The sequence below is a fragment of the Gobius niger genome, assembly GCF_951799975.1.
Source record: "Gobius niger genome assembly, chromosome: 4".
In the NCBI taxonomy this organism is placed as follows: Eukaryota; Metazoa; Chordata; class Actinopteri; order Gobiiformes; family Gobiidae; genus Gobius; species Gobius niger.
The window spans coordinates 16605007-16619891 of NC_136855.1; the positions used below are offsets into that span (position 1 = coordinate 16605007).

General features: G+C 43.6%; 1 protein-coding gene across 15 annotated transcripts in view; it reads right to left on the reverse strand.

The window, feature by feature from the left end:
* Nucleotides 1-14885, reverse strand: part of baz2ba (bromodomain adjacent to zinc finger domain, 2Ba) — a gene marked incomplete at its 3' end in the record, with an annotated part of 77656 nt that overhangs the window by 26006 nt on the left and 36765 nt on the right. For all 15 annotated transcript variants that reach the window (XM_079555808.1, XM_079555810.1, XM_079555813.1 and 12 more), the window contains 3 exons: nt 5996-6166; nt 666-857; nt 411-572 (listed from right to left, as the gene is read on the reverse strand). In XM_079555808.1, coding sequence (XP_079411934.1) covers nt 411-572; nt 666-857; nt 5996-6164 — 523 coding nt within the window. In that variant the 5' untranslated portion in view covers nt 6165-6166. The remainder of the gene's footprint in view (nt 1-410; nt 573-665; nt 858-5995; nt 6167-14885) is intronic.

Sequence of the window (14885 nt, forward strand, 5' to 3'; positions counted from 1 at the left end):
TAAATTAAAAGATATGCAGGAATTAAAAAAAAGTGCAGGACAAAGATTAAAACAGGGAATGGAGCGATGTAGCTGTTAAACATCTCTCCAAATAAGTTTGAAAAAGAAATGGGGTTTATGAACGAGTGGAGATAGTTGGGGAGGAGAGATTAAATTTTCATTGCAAAGTGTCTTAACGGTGCCACATGATTAGGTTATAACTGTTCATCAAAATTGCATTTAAATTGCTTCACGTTACACAAATTGAAGAACAAGGCGAGGATCTAGACAAGAAAAACAGCTGTCCACACCCAATAAAGTTTCTGGATGCACAAAAGAGTTGATCAGAGTTGTGTTTTGTGCTTTTAACCATAGGATGTGGCGACCCAAAGTGTGGAGGTGCTTCTGCTTTCTGGGGTGTATGGCTGTACCTTTTGGAGGGGAATGGCTGTTTTTGCTGGGCATCCTCATCGGGAGCGGGCTGGCGCTGTGGTTGGGCGGGAGGTGAGGGGCGAAAAACGGAGGGAAGCTGATGAAAGACGGGAGGAAGGCAGCAGCTCCTCGTCCATGAGCCTCCGCAGCTCTCCACCACTCTGTTTGAAGCGCCGAAAAGAACATTATTATCAATGCACAACACCAATTAGTCCTGCATTTATTAAAGTGGAATTATGAGAAGGCGCGTGTACCAGAGAGCGCTCCGAGCTGCGGGTGAGCGGCCAGAGCAGCGGACATACCCAGGGAGCCCAGGCCTCCGAACTCCGGACGCCCCGCTCCGGCAGTGTACAGGGCTCCAAAGGCTGGGTGGTTGACCAGGGGGAAGGCACTTGACAATGTGGAGCCAATGAAAGGCTGTTCTCCCGCTGACCCTAACAAGCGGCCTGCAGGAGGAGACAGACACAGGATTTAATAATCATTACTTTCACTCCTTAAGCGGGTAAATATACAGTTAAGTATATTTCAGAGAGTATTTTGGTGGTTCAAAACTAAACTCTAGTACACAAAGCATTCATTATGTGACAAAATTGTACACCTTTTCCAGCCTGCTAGTTTTGTAGATGCATCTGCACTGTAAACACAGTGTATTTTGTTTTGCAAAATGCAACGTCCATAGGTCAACACAGCCCTTATCGGATGTCATAAGCAGTTTAATGCACATTACAAGCTCTGGTGTAGGAAGAGCATATCTTCAATACCATCTACAGCCCAATGCACTGTCAGAGCCTGATAATCTTTGCAATAAATACACAATAGCAGCTGGTCCATTACACACATTGATGTTTTGACAGTTCATCTGTGAGTTAACCACAAAGAAAGACAACACAAAAAACAAAACAGCCTTTTTTTTTTTGTACAGTGAATACGATTCAGGCTCATTAGACTGAGTGTTTAAAGAATACATGGCGTATTCTGGTGACTCACGCATTCAGAACGACTGTGTTTGAAGCACAAAGACTTGTTTATGCAGCTTCCTGACCAAACAGTGGAATACTAAAGCACTACATTTTACCCATGTTACAACTTTCATTACAATGTGCAGCAGCCCTTTGTTTATCTCACCTTTAGCACCTTGCTTTGCCTGAGCGTTACTGATGTAAATGTTTACCATAAAAGACAACAGATCGTTTCATTATTATGTATCAAGTTCCATCTTAAAATATACATCAAATTGTATTAAAAAGCCCACCTTCTCTGAAGATGTGTTACTTGCTTTGCACCAGAACACTCTCGAAGGGATTTTTGGCAAAAACAAGCTTTATTTTTGAGAAAAATAATTGAGGGATGTGGGCGATCAATTTTTGTCAATGCACATAAATCCAATAAAAATGTGTTCAAATAAAGGCACAGCGGCTTTACACCGGTTCACTTTATGTCTTTCAGTGAATCCTTCAAACCGGAGTTGTGGATTTTGTCATAATCTCTTCAGCACTGAGTGATCTGTGTATATTGTCGGAAAGTGAGCGAAACCACTGCGTCTGAAAGAGGACCTCTTGCTCTTCTTTTGGCATCCCATTTCAGCACAGAAGAATACTTCATCAACATCATCATCGTCTAGCGTTTTCCTGAGCACAATCATTTCTGGCAGAGGCGACTGCCACGTATTACCTCCTCCCAGAGTCAGATGCAATTTGGTGTGAGCATATTTCATGCAAATTCAATTTCTATTCCAGAAAAGGAGAGCAAGCCGCTGTGATGCCTCTGCATAAACCAGGTAATACACATGCAAAAAGTGATGACTGAAGAAAAGGAAAGTGTGGCGCTTTGCAGATGAGAATGTCAAACTACCATCCACTTGCACACACCACAGAAATATTTTACCGAGTGACACCACTGCAGTGTTTTTGAAGTCATTCAGCCTGGGGTTTAATTAGGCAGATGCTGCGCAGCAGAGAAAAACATATTAGACGGATATGTGTTGCAAGTTAAAAATAAACTTAGTGATTTTGTGCCAGTATTGTGACACATGAGGGTATAGTCCTTCAGATGGGCTCCAAGGCCCTCTGCTCGACACAACAGCGTCTTCTTTTTGAATGTCATTAGAATATGCTGAATATGTAGGGGCCGCCTCGCCAGCGTCAGCGAGCGGATACAAAGATAAACGACTGCAAAGCCAGCCCCAGAAAGGCCAGTCACAGCATTCACTCCTGCCTGGGGTGCCCACCACCTCTCCTCCGCGCACCAACCCCCTTCCTTTTCTCTTCCAAGCAACACAAAGTGACATCTGCAAATGCCTTTTCAATATTAATGCCGGCATCCAGGAGGCAAATAATTAAATCTAAAAATTTGCGGCGCAGGGAAGACATACCTAGGATTACCTCCCATCTCTCTCGGCCTCTCTATCTGGCGGCCTCTTTTTCATTCTGTTTCAATCCGTCCTGCTCTCTGACAAACTGCACCGCCTGCTTTTTTCATGTTTGGATGCCGCCGAAGGGGGATTAATTTGTTGTTTGTTGCAGTCAATCAAATTTCCACAGACAGATTTAAGTTAATTGCATCCGTGAGTTGATCCCAGAAGGAGAGTGTGCTACAAACAGCGATCAGCTTTTATTCTCCAAGTGATATCCTCATCAATGACACTTGCACTAGGGCTGTACGATGTGGGAAAAATTGCATAATTTGATAACTGTCTTGAAAATTGTAATGGCGATATTGTTATTTTATTACACCATTTCAACTAGGGCAGTGCAATCTATTCTTATTGCAAAATGAGGTGATGTAAAATCAATATTGCAAAATCACTGAGGTTTGACCTGTGAGATTTACACAGCCACTTTAACATGTTTTGCCTTGTTTTTGTCAGTCTTAGTTTAACTTTATCAAAACTACTGCATTGATATGGTAAAATATTGCAATAATAAATCACTGAATACCTGATTTTTTTTCTCCATATCATGGAGGCCTCATTTCAACTCAATTTCAAGATCTAAAATGGAACTAAATAAGGAAAACTGTGCACATTTTTAATGTTAATTTTCATGTGTTTTTGCATTAGGCAATAAATCTCAGTCAGATGGAAGATCACAGCGATTCTATGATATATTGTGGCTTCGTGCGATAGTGCATCATTAATATTGCAGTAATGATAATGTGGCAATATATTGTGCAACATGCACATACACATACTGGCTTGCGTAAGCCTCCTGTTCATTTGAATGCAACTTGTTTTATCCACAAGTGTTATTAGCACATGGGCAAAGGACCTTGAATATGTGATGACAGTGGATCGCAGCAACAGGAATTACTAACAGCATAGGTTTACACAATGCTTTGGTTGTTTTATGAATATTTTCTTTTCCACATAAGACCTTATGAAGCTCATGTTAATGTCACCGTCCATAAAATATTTAACAGGTTTTGACTTTTCAAACATGTGAAATTGTCGTCACTACAACAGAGAAAAATGCTAATATTAATTACATGCCCTTTTAGTAAATCTATCAAAGGCTGAGTGAAATATCCCGTCATATTAGAGCATGATCTGCCCTCAAGTTCACTGTGAAAGGGCTGCACCATTTTGTGTCCTGAGATAAAAAATGTGCCATTGATGTTTTAACAATCAAATTAAAGAACATGTTTACGAGGTCTTTGCCATTTGAGCAGCTAACTATTAACACTATATCGTTAACCTTTCAAACAACAAAAAGTGACAAATAAAATACAAAAACAAGTTGTGTCTCTGACTATGGTGACTGGATTAAACGTTTGAGGCCTGGAGTGTCTCACGGCTTCACACGTGATTGACATGACTCAATTAAGTGGTTGATTGTGTCAAATTCTGTCAACGCTGGTTCTCACTTCGCTGCAGATCAGGGAACACTTCAAGAACGGAGCCTAACCTGAACAGTAACGTTGTAGGTACATTTAGCTACAGTAATAAACCGTTCATCTCTGTGAGAAAAATACTTGTTATAAGTTGTACATACATTTTAATAATTACAATGTAACAATATATCCACAGGAGAGCAAGGCTTCACGCAGGGCGCCGAGTTCCACAATGTGATAAATAGCTATTTCCATTATTTCATTTTAAAACCGAAACTTGAGCTCTTTGGCAAACCGTCTTTGAATGTAGCCGAGATGCTCCAGTGTGTTCATGGGAGGCTTTTCTGGCCTCAAACTGTCTTCCGCGCCTTGAAACGCAGATAGACATTATACCTTTGTGCCAGAAACATAACTAATCCACATACGCGCCGCTTTACACGTCAATTTCTCGGTGATTCCGTTGCGAGAGCTGGATTTGACTCCGCTCGGTGTGTAGCGTTAGCCAGAGTAAAAAAGGTCTATGAAAAATCAGCGAGACATTAAGCGATGAGGAGGAAATAGAAGCAAATGATTCACTGGCTCTCGCGGGGAATATGGGAGAAAAAACCCTCACAGGAAGCACACAGCACACAGATATAAATACTCGGCTTTCTGCCTAATGGCCTTGACCAATATAAGAAAAGGGCTGACGATGGTGGACAAGGCTGAGCAGACAAGAGTATTAACAGCATTTGACTCGGAATTGAAATTGTAAAGTTCCAATTAGCAAAACACAAAAGTTGCATTTTTTTATTTTTTTTTTAGGCCAGTGGAAGGGTGGTTTTTCGACCTGCTTTAGTCCTGATTTGATCATGATCAAGACTGCATATTATTTGGTAATATAATGCACTCTTAACCATGTATAAACCTGCCATTCTCATTGTTGAGTCCACTACAAACATGTTTCAAAAAGCAGCTCAACTTTAAAAGACTCAATGCAAAAACTTGCCAGATAAAAACCTCAATACAGATCCCGCTTTCCCGTAAAGGTGCTGATGTTATGCACTTGCTTTTTGCCTAATGACCCCGGACCCTCTCCGTATTAGACATGAGAGGCTCGTGCATGTTAAATCATGCAGGCAGGAGCTGTCTCTGTCTGTCTGCTACCCCCATAGACGCACGTAGACAACAGTGGTGGAGTGTCGTGCTGGGCTTGACTTTGAGGCAGCTGGAGCCAGAGCGCTGGAGGTTGTCAGGAGACATGGTGAGGCATGTGTGTATTTCTCACACAAAAGAAGCCCCTAATTGTTTGGGATTCATTAATGCAGCCGCTTTTCAATTGCAACCCAAGCTGTCAGGGAAGGAGGGAGGCAAAAAAAAAAAAAAAGAACAAGGAAAAAGAAAAGAAAAAGAACTCATAGCTCGGAGTGAGGTGTATTCAATGTTGGCTTCAAAATAACTGTATAATTATTACCGCTGGAAACTCATTTCTCATGGTAAAGAAGCGGATTGTTGTGAATGGTGTCAGGCAAGTTAGTGAGTGACCGTGTGTAGAGAATGTGCCCGCATGTGTGGTGTGTTTGTTCAGCAAGGATCAGTCAGTCATTCTAATTATTCTCACCAAGAGTTGGAGAGGTCTGCTGTTTAATTTCTCTATGCGCTTTTCTTTACTACATTCTAAACAAAAATAGTTTGCATGCTTATCTGTGAAATCGATTAACCCCCAATAGTGAGTAGCCATGTTTGGATAAAGGCATAGTATACCCCCCCTCCTTACCAGAGTTGCTGAGGGTGGATGCCAGTCCAGAGGGGCTCGGGGCCAGGCTGCTCTTGGAGTGAGGCGCCGGTGACGAAGAGGAGGACGAGGAGGAGGAGGCGGCGGGGGAAGAGGTGCGCGCTGCAGACAGGGTGGGCACAGGGGAGGCCAGCCGCTCTCCGGACTCCATATCTGTCAAACACAATCCAATCAGCGGGGTTACAATAGCACAGCGCTGCTAAACACCAAACACACACACACACACACACATGCAGCCCGCTCACACTTTTCCTCTTCACATCTCACTTCCCCGGAACAATATTTCTATTTAGCCATGCTCACTGGCTCCCAGCCCTTATTGATTTGTATGAACTCAACAAAAAAAAAGGTGCCATCTCAGACAGCAAAGTGCGTTTTAACATTTTGAAGGGAAAAAGTCTCAGAAAGCGCCTCCTGCGGCAAAAGTATCTCGAATCAAAAGGGACCCGTGTGACCTTTACAAAGCACTCATCAATGTATAAAGCACACAAGCAGTCAGAGTCACGGCAGTAAGAGGACTGTAGCCAGAGCAAGTCTAGACCAAAACTTTAAAGCCGACAAACATGCTCTTGATCAGCTTTGATGTTTGTAATTCTATCATGTCTACAATTGCTCTTTTAGGGATCACAACAGGCGATTATTTATGTGCAGAGGACGATAACGAGATCTGTCTTAATTATGCAACAAAATTCAGGAAGAAATTCAGGAGAAAGAGTAGAATTGACCCAGGTAAACAGGATGTCTCCAGCCTGCATGAATGAAGCAAAACACAATGTATGTTTCTGAAGACGAAACAACGCTTTACATTGTAAAAGCTTTAAAAAGTTGGCATTACTGGTATACATGTCTCCTTAAAACCTGATCTTTTTCATGTCCAATATCACATGAAGGTACACGAGTCACGCCTAGCAGTTAGCAGAAGCAAAGTAACAAGGCTTCATAATAACAAAGTATAGAAGGACACCAACAACAAAAATAAAGTTTAAAGGTCCTGTACCCGATTTGTCTTGATTTAAAACCATGGCAGAAGGAACTGGGTAAATTTAAGCTGTCGAACTCTAACTTTCCAAGCCCATTTCGAACATCCCCCCCAAGCACATTTCACAACTTTCAAGAGGCAATAAAGGAGCTTCACCATCCTGGTAATGCTAACGACAACCAGCCTGCTAACAGCGTAAGGGGGTCTCTTTTTTTTACCCATTACAGTATATTGCAATACTATGTTTCAAGGTAAAATGATGACCTGGCACGTGAAGAAATTGTTAACTCAGAATTCATTCCACCAGCATTGATTGCACTTGAAAACAGAATACAGCTCGCCATTCAGTCTTAACAATCAAAGGGATATAAATTAGTCATCTTTGCCAGTCACAGGTCATAATGAAGGTTGATTAAATGAAGAAACCTGTAATAAGAGGGCTCAAGAGCACTTAGGAGTTCAATAACACTGCATTTTACTGATTACTGTGGTAGAACTTGGGGTGCACATTCTTAATGAATGATACAACTTGGGGAACAATGCGATGGCTATTTTTGACCATTACATAAGGTTTCACTGTTCAAAAACTAACCATCTTCTCAATAAAAGACCACCTGACTTCTCACAAAAACAAGTTGAGATTATTTTCACACATAAAAAAAAAGTCCTCAAACAAAAACTAGCAAATATTCTACTTTCACTTCTCTGCCTCACCTGCCCTTTCTGCGCCAAATCCACTGGCGCCGGAGTAAACAAACCCACTTTACACCTGTGTTTGACTACAGCGTCCCTTCAGCGCGGCCTGATGGAAACCAATGCCATTTAGAAACCAAGAGCTCTTTAGGCGACTCCTTTCACTCACTAAGACGAAATGGAGAGAGAGACTTTCAGGCCGTGGATGCATTAACCAAAAATGTTCCATTATCAACACTCGCTGGGCCTCGGAGACTGCCATTATTGACCGGTTAGCGAGATTAAACATCACAGGAAATATTTCGCCGGCATTATTCAGCTTCGTATAAGACGTAAGTGTGTGGAGGTGTTTTCAAAAACTCCTGAAGCTGAATGCTAAGTCGTAAACACACTCAAAAGTGGCGATACATCACGGACATGGAAGAAAAAAAAAAACCTCAAACCCTCTGAAGTAGAGCATTATTAAGAAAAAGCAAAGTGGGAAAGTTCATTACTCATTGTAGTGTAATGTAAAGCGTTGTCTTTTAAGTAAATATATGTTCGGGGGTCGGACCGACATGTTTCCAGGATGTTAAACTCACACAAACAGACCCATTAGCAGTTGGGCACATGCCAAGGGAGATGGCAATAAAACTGAAAGCTTGTTGCAGAATGACAACTGTTTAGGAGATTAAACAAAAAATCCATCGTGTCCTGTTTTTTTTATTGTGCCCACAGCTCAAGATTTAATACTGGACGGTACATCTATTTATTTATTTTCTTATCTTTTTGCCACTTTGCCCTAGAGTTGTGAAATGTACAGGAATATCCCAGCGGCTTGGGGCAGCTGGATGAAGGATGCAGGACAGTGTTTCCCAAAGATTGTATATTCAACTCCCGATACAGCTGCACAGGGGCCACGGGACTTGGGACTGTTCTAAAGCCAGGGAGAAGTCGGGTGAGTTGCATCAGGTAAAGCTTTCGGAATAAAATCTTTGCCAAATCGAAGCGTGAATCACTGCAAACTTGGAGGGAGATTATTTTTTGCTGTGACCCTGAGAGAGAAAGCCAAAGAAAACAAGTCTATTAGCAATTCTTGATTTGTTTCTGCGGAAGAACACACACATCTTTGGCACGAGCTCTATTCCTTTATTATCACCTATTCAAATGAAGGACAAAAAGTATGCAACATGTACCCAGGCTCTAATCCTATTTGTGAGTTTACATTGCGGATGCGTGGGCACGGCCAAATAAACGTTTCAAAAAAACAGACCCATTTGCGGGAGTTGTGAACGCACTCTGGCACATTAAAAAGTCACACATCGCTCCTGTCTATCACATCAACCCGGGCCGGCTCGCTCTGCCCATCTCCGTCCGGCTGACACTAATCCAGGCCCCGAAATCCCCTTCAAAAGCACAGTTTGCAGATTGTGTTTTACAGGCAGGCTTTGTTATTGTGTCATTACACATAAACAGTCCCTGGCTCCATCTTCCGCTCCCTCCCACCTCCCTCTCTCCTCTGCAGAGCCACTGATTAAATCTCTGAGACAAAAGCTGCTATCCTCTGAATATCAAGTATCAGCCTTTCGCCAGGAGCAACACTGACAAGAGCGAGGGAGAGAGAGGGGGAGAGCGAGGCGCGGATGACAAGCAAACCTGCTGCAGTCCGCGGGGAGGGAGGCTACTGCTGTGCCATCGGACTTGGGCGGCTATAACTGCCATTGCTGCAGTGAAGTAGAAGAAGAAGAAGAGAGGGGGGGGAAAAAAATGGCGGTTGTGTAATTACGAGCAAGGTCAAAGGTCCTTTCGATGGCCTCTCGTGCGAGGTGACAAAAATGTGGGTTAAAGAGACACATTATGATGGCGATCAACGGGGGGAAAAAATGAGAGCTACACTTAACTTACAAGGATTAATTTCTGGTTTAGTGACAGCAGTGACCAAAAACCGCAACCTCTGATACTTATTTTTTTTTGGAGGCTGCCGCTCACAAGCTGTCACCTTTGAAAATGTCAGGTTGAGGTTTCGCGCCATGCAAAATACCAGCAGCGACAGTTACCCCGCTTGGACAGTCTAAATAATAAAAGAGAGTATGATTAGGAGAAGGAGAGGAAAGAGTTGTGGCCCATCATAATTATCATAATGCATGAGAAAACAATAGGTCCCTGTCTCCAAGGACGAGCTCGCTCATGTGGTGTCAGCTGGTAAGTGAAGCGGATCATTCCCTACCTTTTCTTAGGGCGGCTGGAAAGCAACGCGCGGAAAAGACGGAGGGGAAAGGATGGCCAAGATAATACAGTCTGATGCTGTTGTAAAAGACATCAACAGAACGGGGGAGGAGAGGACAGGCTGGTAAAGCATTCCTGTCTCTTCTCAATATCTGCGCTTAATGCCTCGCCCTGTCAAAACGTGATGATGTGAACAGAATTGATTCGGCCCTAACAAACAACCAAAAAAAAAAAAAAAAAGCAATCCCTCCTTTGCAGAGGTGTAAAGCACGGTGCTCCCCTCCCCCTCGGCCTGTCTCATCTCTCTCAATCTCTCAAAGGGCCTCTTTCTGGGATGAGAGAGAAAGGACAGCGGGAGGAAAAACCACTGCAAGGCAAGTCCATCTTCCACCCCCGACAACTGCAAACCGATCACTTAGTGCAATTAAACGTAATAACAATAAGAAGATTGCCGAGCCCGATGCAGCTCCGAATGCGCGGCCAAAACAATGATTGCAACAATAACGCTGCGCCAAGGTGTTCAAGCATCCAATCCTGACTTAATTATGAGAAATTAAAATGGATTTAGCATTGGAATTAGCGTGATTTTATAGGTAATTAATGGCGGAGCACAGTGGCGCTATAAGACGCGCTGTAATCTCCATGAACGGCTAAATCAATTTGACTTAAACAACACCGGCCAATCAGCGGCGAGAAGGCGAGAAACAGCAGGTCTCCCAGATGCAAGGAGCGGCAGAATGTATGCTAATGGCTTGAACTATGATTTATAAGATGTGTTGCAGAGCCCGATTCACAGTCACGTACACAAACACAACGCGGCACCCAGCTGTCAGCGCGTGCGGCTAATAGCGGCTCGCTGCAGCGGCCCTTCAGGAGATAGTGCGGCTATAAACAGCCCCGCGGTTTTATGATTGCATGTGGCCTTCGTATAGGAGCCATCACATGTCAGGATCATCTAAAAGGAGGGCACAATTGTATAAAGGAGATACAGTGCGTGCGTTTGGAGCAGATGTAATGGCCTGTGCTTGCCAGGTTTACACCCTTTTTACACAACGCAGCCTTTGACATCCAATCTATCTCAACTACTACATTAAATAGTCAAAAGGCGCGTTCAGAAGCATCACTGGGGGTTGTGGTACTGCAGAAAAATCAGTGGCAGGTATGTTTTTATCAAGAAGTATCAATTATATCCAGTTGCGTTCTCTTTATACGTTTACCTTTGTAGGACAAGAAGAAAAGAATCTGTAGACTTGGAAACATTTCTTGCACACTGACCTCAAGACATAAACAACTGTGGAAAGTCGACGGTAACATTATGTAACACGCATGCTTCTGCCCAATGTAATCCATTTAGGGCACACACAAAAAAAAACGCCAAATGATTATAGCAGTGCTCATGCTAACCTTCGGCCTCTCTTAATCTATTCCCATTTGTCGGGCCAACCCCGCTCCAACTTTGTCACAAACTTATTATTTCAGCAGTGAACATATTTGCGAGCTCTGGAACGTGACCTTGGCGCTTCTTTTGATGTGGGACGTCTGGTTTGGTGTAAACACATAGACGGGTGCATATAGCCACACATGCTGCACTTTTACAAGCCCCTTCGCTCCGAAATGTGCGCGCGACCCAGCTCTTCGCCCCCCTCGCGTCTCAGCCCCTTGCCCCGCCGTCAAACACACAACAACGCACGCACTCGCACGAACAGATGGCCCACACTAACTGAGATAATCCGCCAACAGAGTCATCAGCATGGATCAGTGGTAATCAGAGTGTGGACACAATGTCTCTTGTGCGGCCGTAATGGAAGGAGCGCCCGGCCCCGTGGAAATGCATTATACCCCGCCATGCGCTGACCCCATTCAAAGACACAAGGTGGCTCGCGGCTCCACTTCTCTCCCCTACATGTTGTACTGTTGTATTCTATACGCAACAGACTTGTCTTTAGCTCAGTTCTGCTAACAAGAGGAGAGTCAACATAGTGAGCATGTCGCGTTGACTGTTGCTGGTAAAACACAGGATTATAAAAGAGTAATCCACCATTAGCATTGCTTTAAGCGGTGTTAAGTCGAGAACTTTTAAAAAGGCGACAGACACTTAAGTGTAAACTAGTACCTGATAGTGAGCAATAACTTTAGCAACCCTGAAATGATGATCTTGTTGTAGCTTGATCTCTTACAGTAAAAAAACAAATGCAATTCACATGTTTCACATTTACAGATTACCTGTTATCTTAAATTACAGACATTTGTTGTTTTTCTGTAAACGGTTCTCTGTCCTTGTCTAAAATGACTGGTTTCTTGAATTTAAGCTGGTGTCCTTGGCTCAGATCATCTCTTCCTTTCATTGTGTTGATGTACATTATTTGGCTGTTGTTGCTCGGCATGACGTGTGCATAGATGTTTGTGCTGTGCTCGCTGGGACCAATGATCACTAAGTGAGCGAGATCATGTTGCTTATAGCAGAGTGCACGCACAGTCACTGCGGCCCTCCCTGCACGGACCCAGCAGCAGCTCGGAAGTGACATAACAAGGCGCCTTGGCAAAATAAGTGACAACCTTTGTCCAGTGTCACACGGAGAACACAGTCATTTAAAGGAACAGTCGGTAACTCGACACAATGTTGGCTGCGGTCTCACACACCACATTCACACACCAAGCAGGGGACATTTACTATACACTGTACAGTAAATTATCTATTTTTATTATAGTTTTAGATGAAACTGTCGAATGTAAAAGTTGCTTTGATTATTGGCCAACTGCCAAAGTGGAACTGATAATTTACAACTTACTTGGACATACTTAGGAGTTTGTACTAACACCTGGTTAGTACTAACCAAGAGTCTACCGAATCAGTTTAGTCCTAACTTACTTTTTCTGCATAAAAACTAGTTTTATGATTGTAATCAGCACTGATTTGTTCCTGTTGAGCCTTAGAGCCTCAGATTATTCCATGTTTAGTTCTGCTGTAGTGGTTTATCCCTGGTTTAGTCCAGACTAAATCCTTGGTTTAGTGGCGTTATCGCGTCAGACTTGGACAGAGCTGAAGCCTGTAGCAGTACAAAGACAGCGGCCCCAGAGAGGCCTGTCAGCTGACAGCAGCAGAGTGAGTGGCCCCTCCCTGGGCCCGCTGCTGCCCAGTGACAGATGGCAGAGCCGGGCATGTGCAGGACGGCCACCACCCCGCCTCGGCTGGCTTTGGCAGCGCTGTTGGCCACAGGTCTTATTACTGCCACTGCCTCCTGCCTAAACGTATCACTGGAGCTTACCATGTAGAGCAGGAGACAGGGTGAGAGGTAATGACATGGTCCTGTGTGGAGCGTGCAGCTACACAAACACGGATCCATGTCTCTGTAAGAGGCTTTAGATAAATCAGAAAACCAAAATGGCACGCCACACGCATTCTGTACATTTGGAAATGACAAGAAATCGACTTGTGCCAAATGGCTTTATTTGCGTTTTGAAGCGGAGTGGAGATGCCAAAGGCTGGAATCAACATCCCTCACATCCGCCGGCACAAGCTCCCAGCTCTGAATAATGTGATTTTGGGACATGGTGATGACTCGGTGCAGGAAGAGGATAGGCTTGTCACTTGTGCTTGATGTCAAACCTGTGTGTGACAGAATAGTGTTACTCAGCTCATCCACACATGCCTCCACTAACATCGCTGGTCCAGAAATAGACCAGAATGATCTGTTTGGAGGACTATCGGAGTGTACGATAGCACTCACAAACATAAAGTAAGCTCAATAAGAAAGTCCACGTCTCTTCCGCTCGTTCGCATCTGCATCCAGCCAAAGATAATTATTCTCCCAGTGGTAACCTAGCAGGGTCTTTACTTCAAAAAGGCAGAAGTGTGCATCAGGCAATCATCCCTGATGAATGTGCCCTTCTCCCAGTGCTAGCCCTGCGCCAACACTCTGCCAGTCTCTCTGCTCATTACACAGATCTGCCCATGGAGCCGGTGGCTGCATGTGTCGACAAGAGTCCATAATGACTGTGGAGCGTTTGGAAGCACACGATAACATCACGCTGCTATTTTAGACAATAATACATACACTCATGAAAACGCAGCCACACAGAACCCACAGACACACAGACACACCATTAGGCAGCCAAGGTAACACAAGGCTGTCAATGTACTTAAGACTAATGACAATTTACAGCACATTTCTACATTTGCTCTTGTACAATTTCAGAAATACTCAGCTTTCCTGTGCAGCTCAATGAGAAAAACTAAAGTGATGATTTGCAGAAATGTTGCCCTGAGGGCTCCAACATTGTGGCTGAAATACTGTGTGCTCAACATGTACCAGAAACACACAAACTGCACTTTCAGACTTGTCAACATTATATTTTACCTGGGATACATTTTGCTTTAGTTTGTGAGTTCTCAGCAGGAAAAGTTTGTACCGGGTTCAGCTGCATATAATGGTAAGACAGACTGCACATGGATAGCTCAAGGTAGACAAGAAAATGATATATATTTTTTTCATACATGTGCAACAATTACAGCAAAGGACACATTAAACTGTTTCCGTTCTCCCTCAAGGCTATAGTTTGGGAAGAATATTTATATGATTGAACATCTGGTAAACGTAACTAAATGGCCATAGTCTCTGTAGAGTCCTTTTTGTCCAAGGCCTATTGTCGGGCCACAGCCACAGAAAACACTTAAAGAAGTAAAGAAAATCACTTTAGGATAAAGCTTTGTGTGGATATAAGTAGAAACTATTCAATGAGCGGGAGAGAGGGAGAGATCTTGAGAGTGCGCGCACAAGGCTGAAGATATACATAATGCAAATGACATGGATGTGGGAGAGCTCAACAAACTGACAGTGACAGAACAGTGGAGGAACGCAGACTGCAGTTTGAGACGCGTCCCGAGCCCCTTCAGCCCCTTTTCACATCTACAGCCGTTCCAGAGTCACTTCTGTTCAGCTGAAACTTTCCTCTGTGTTAGATCACTGCTATCACCTGTTAAGGATGACACTATTC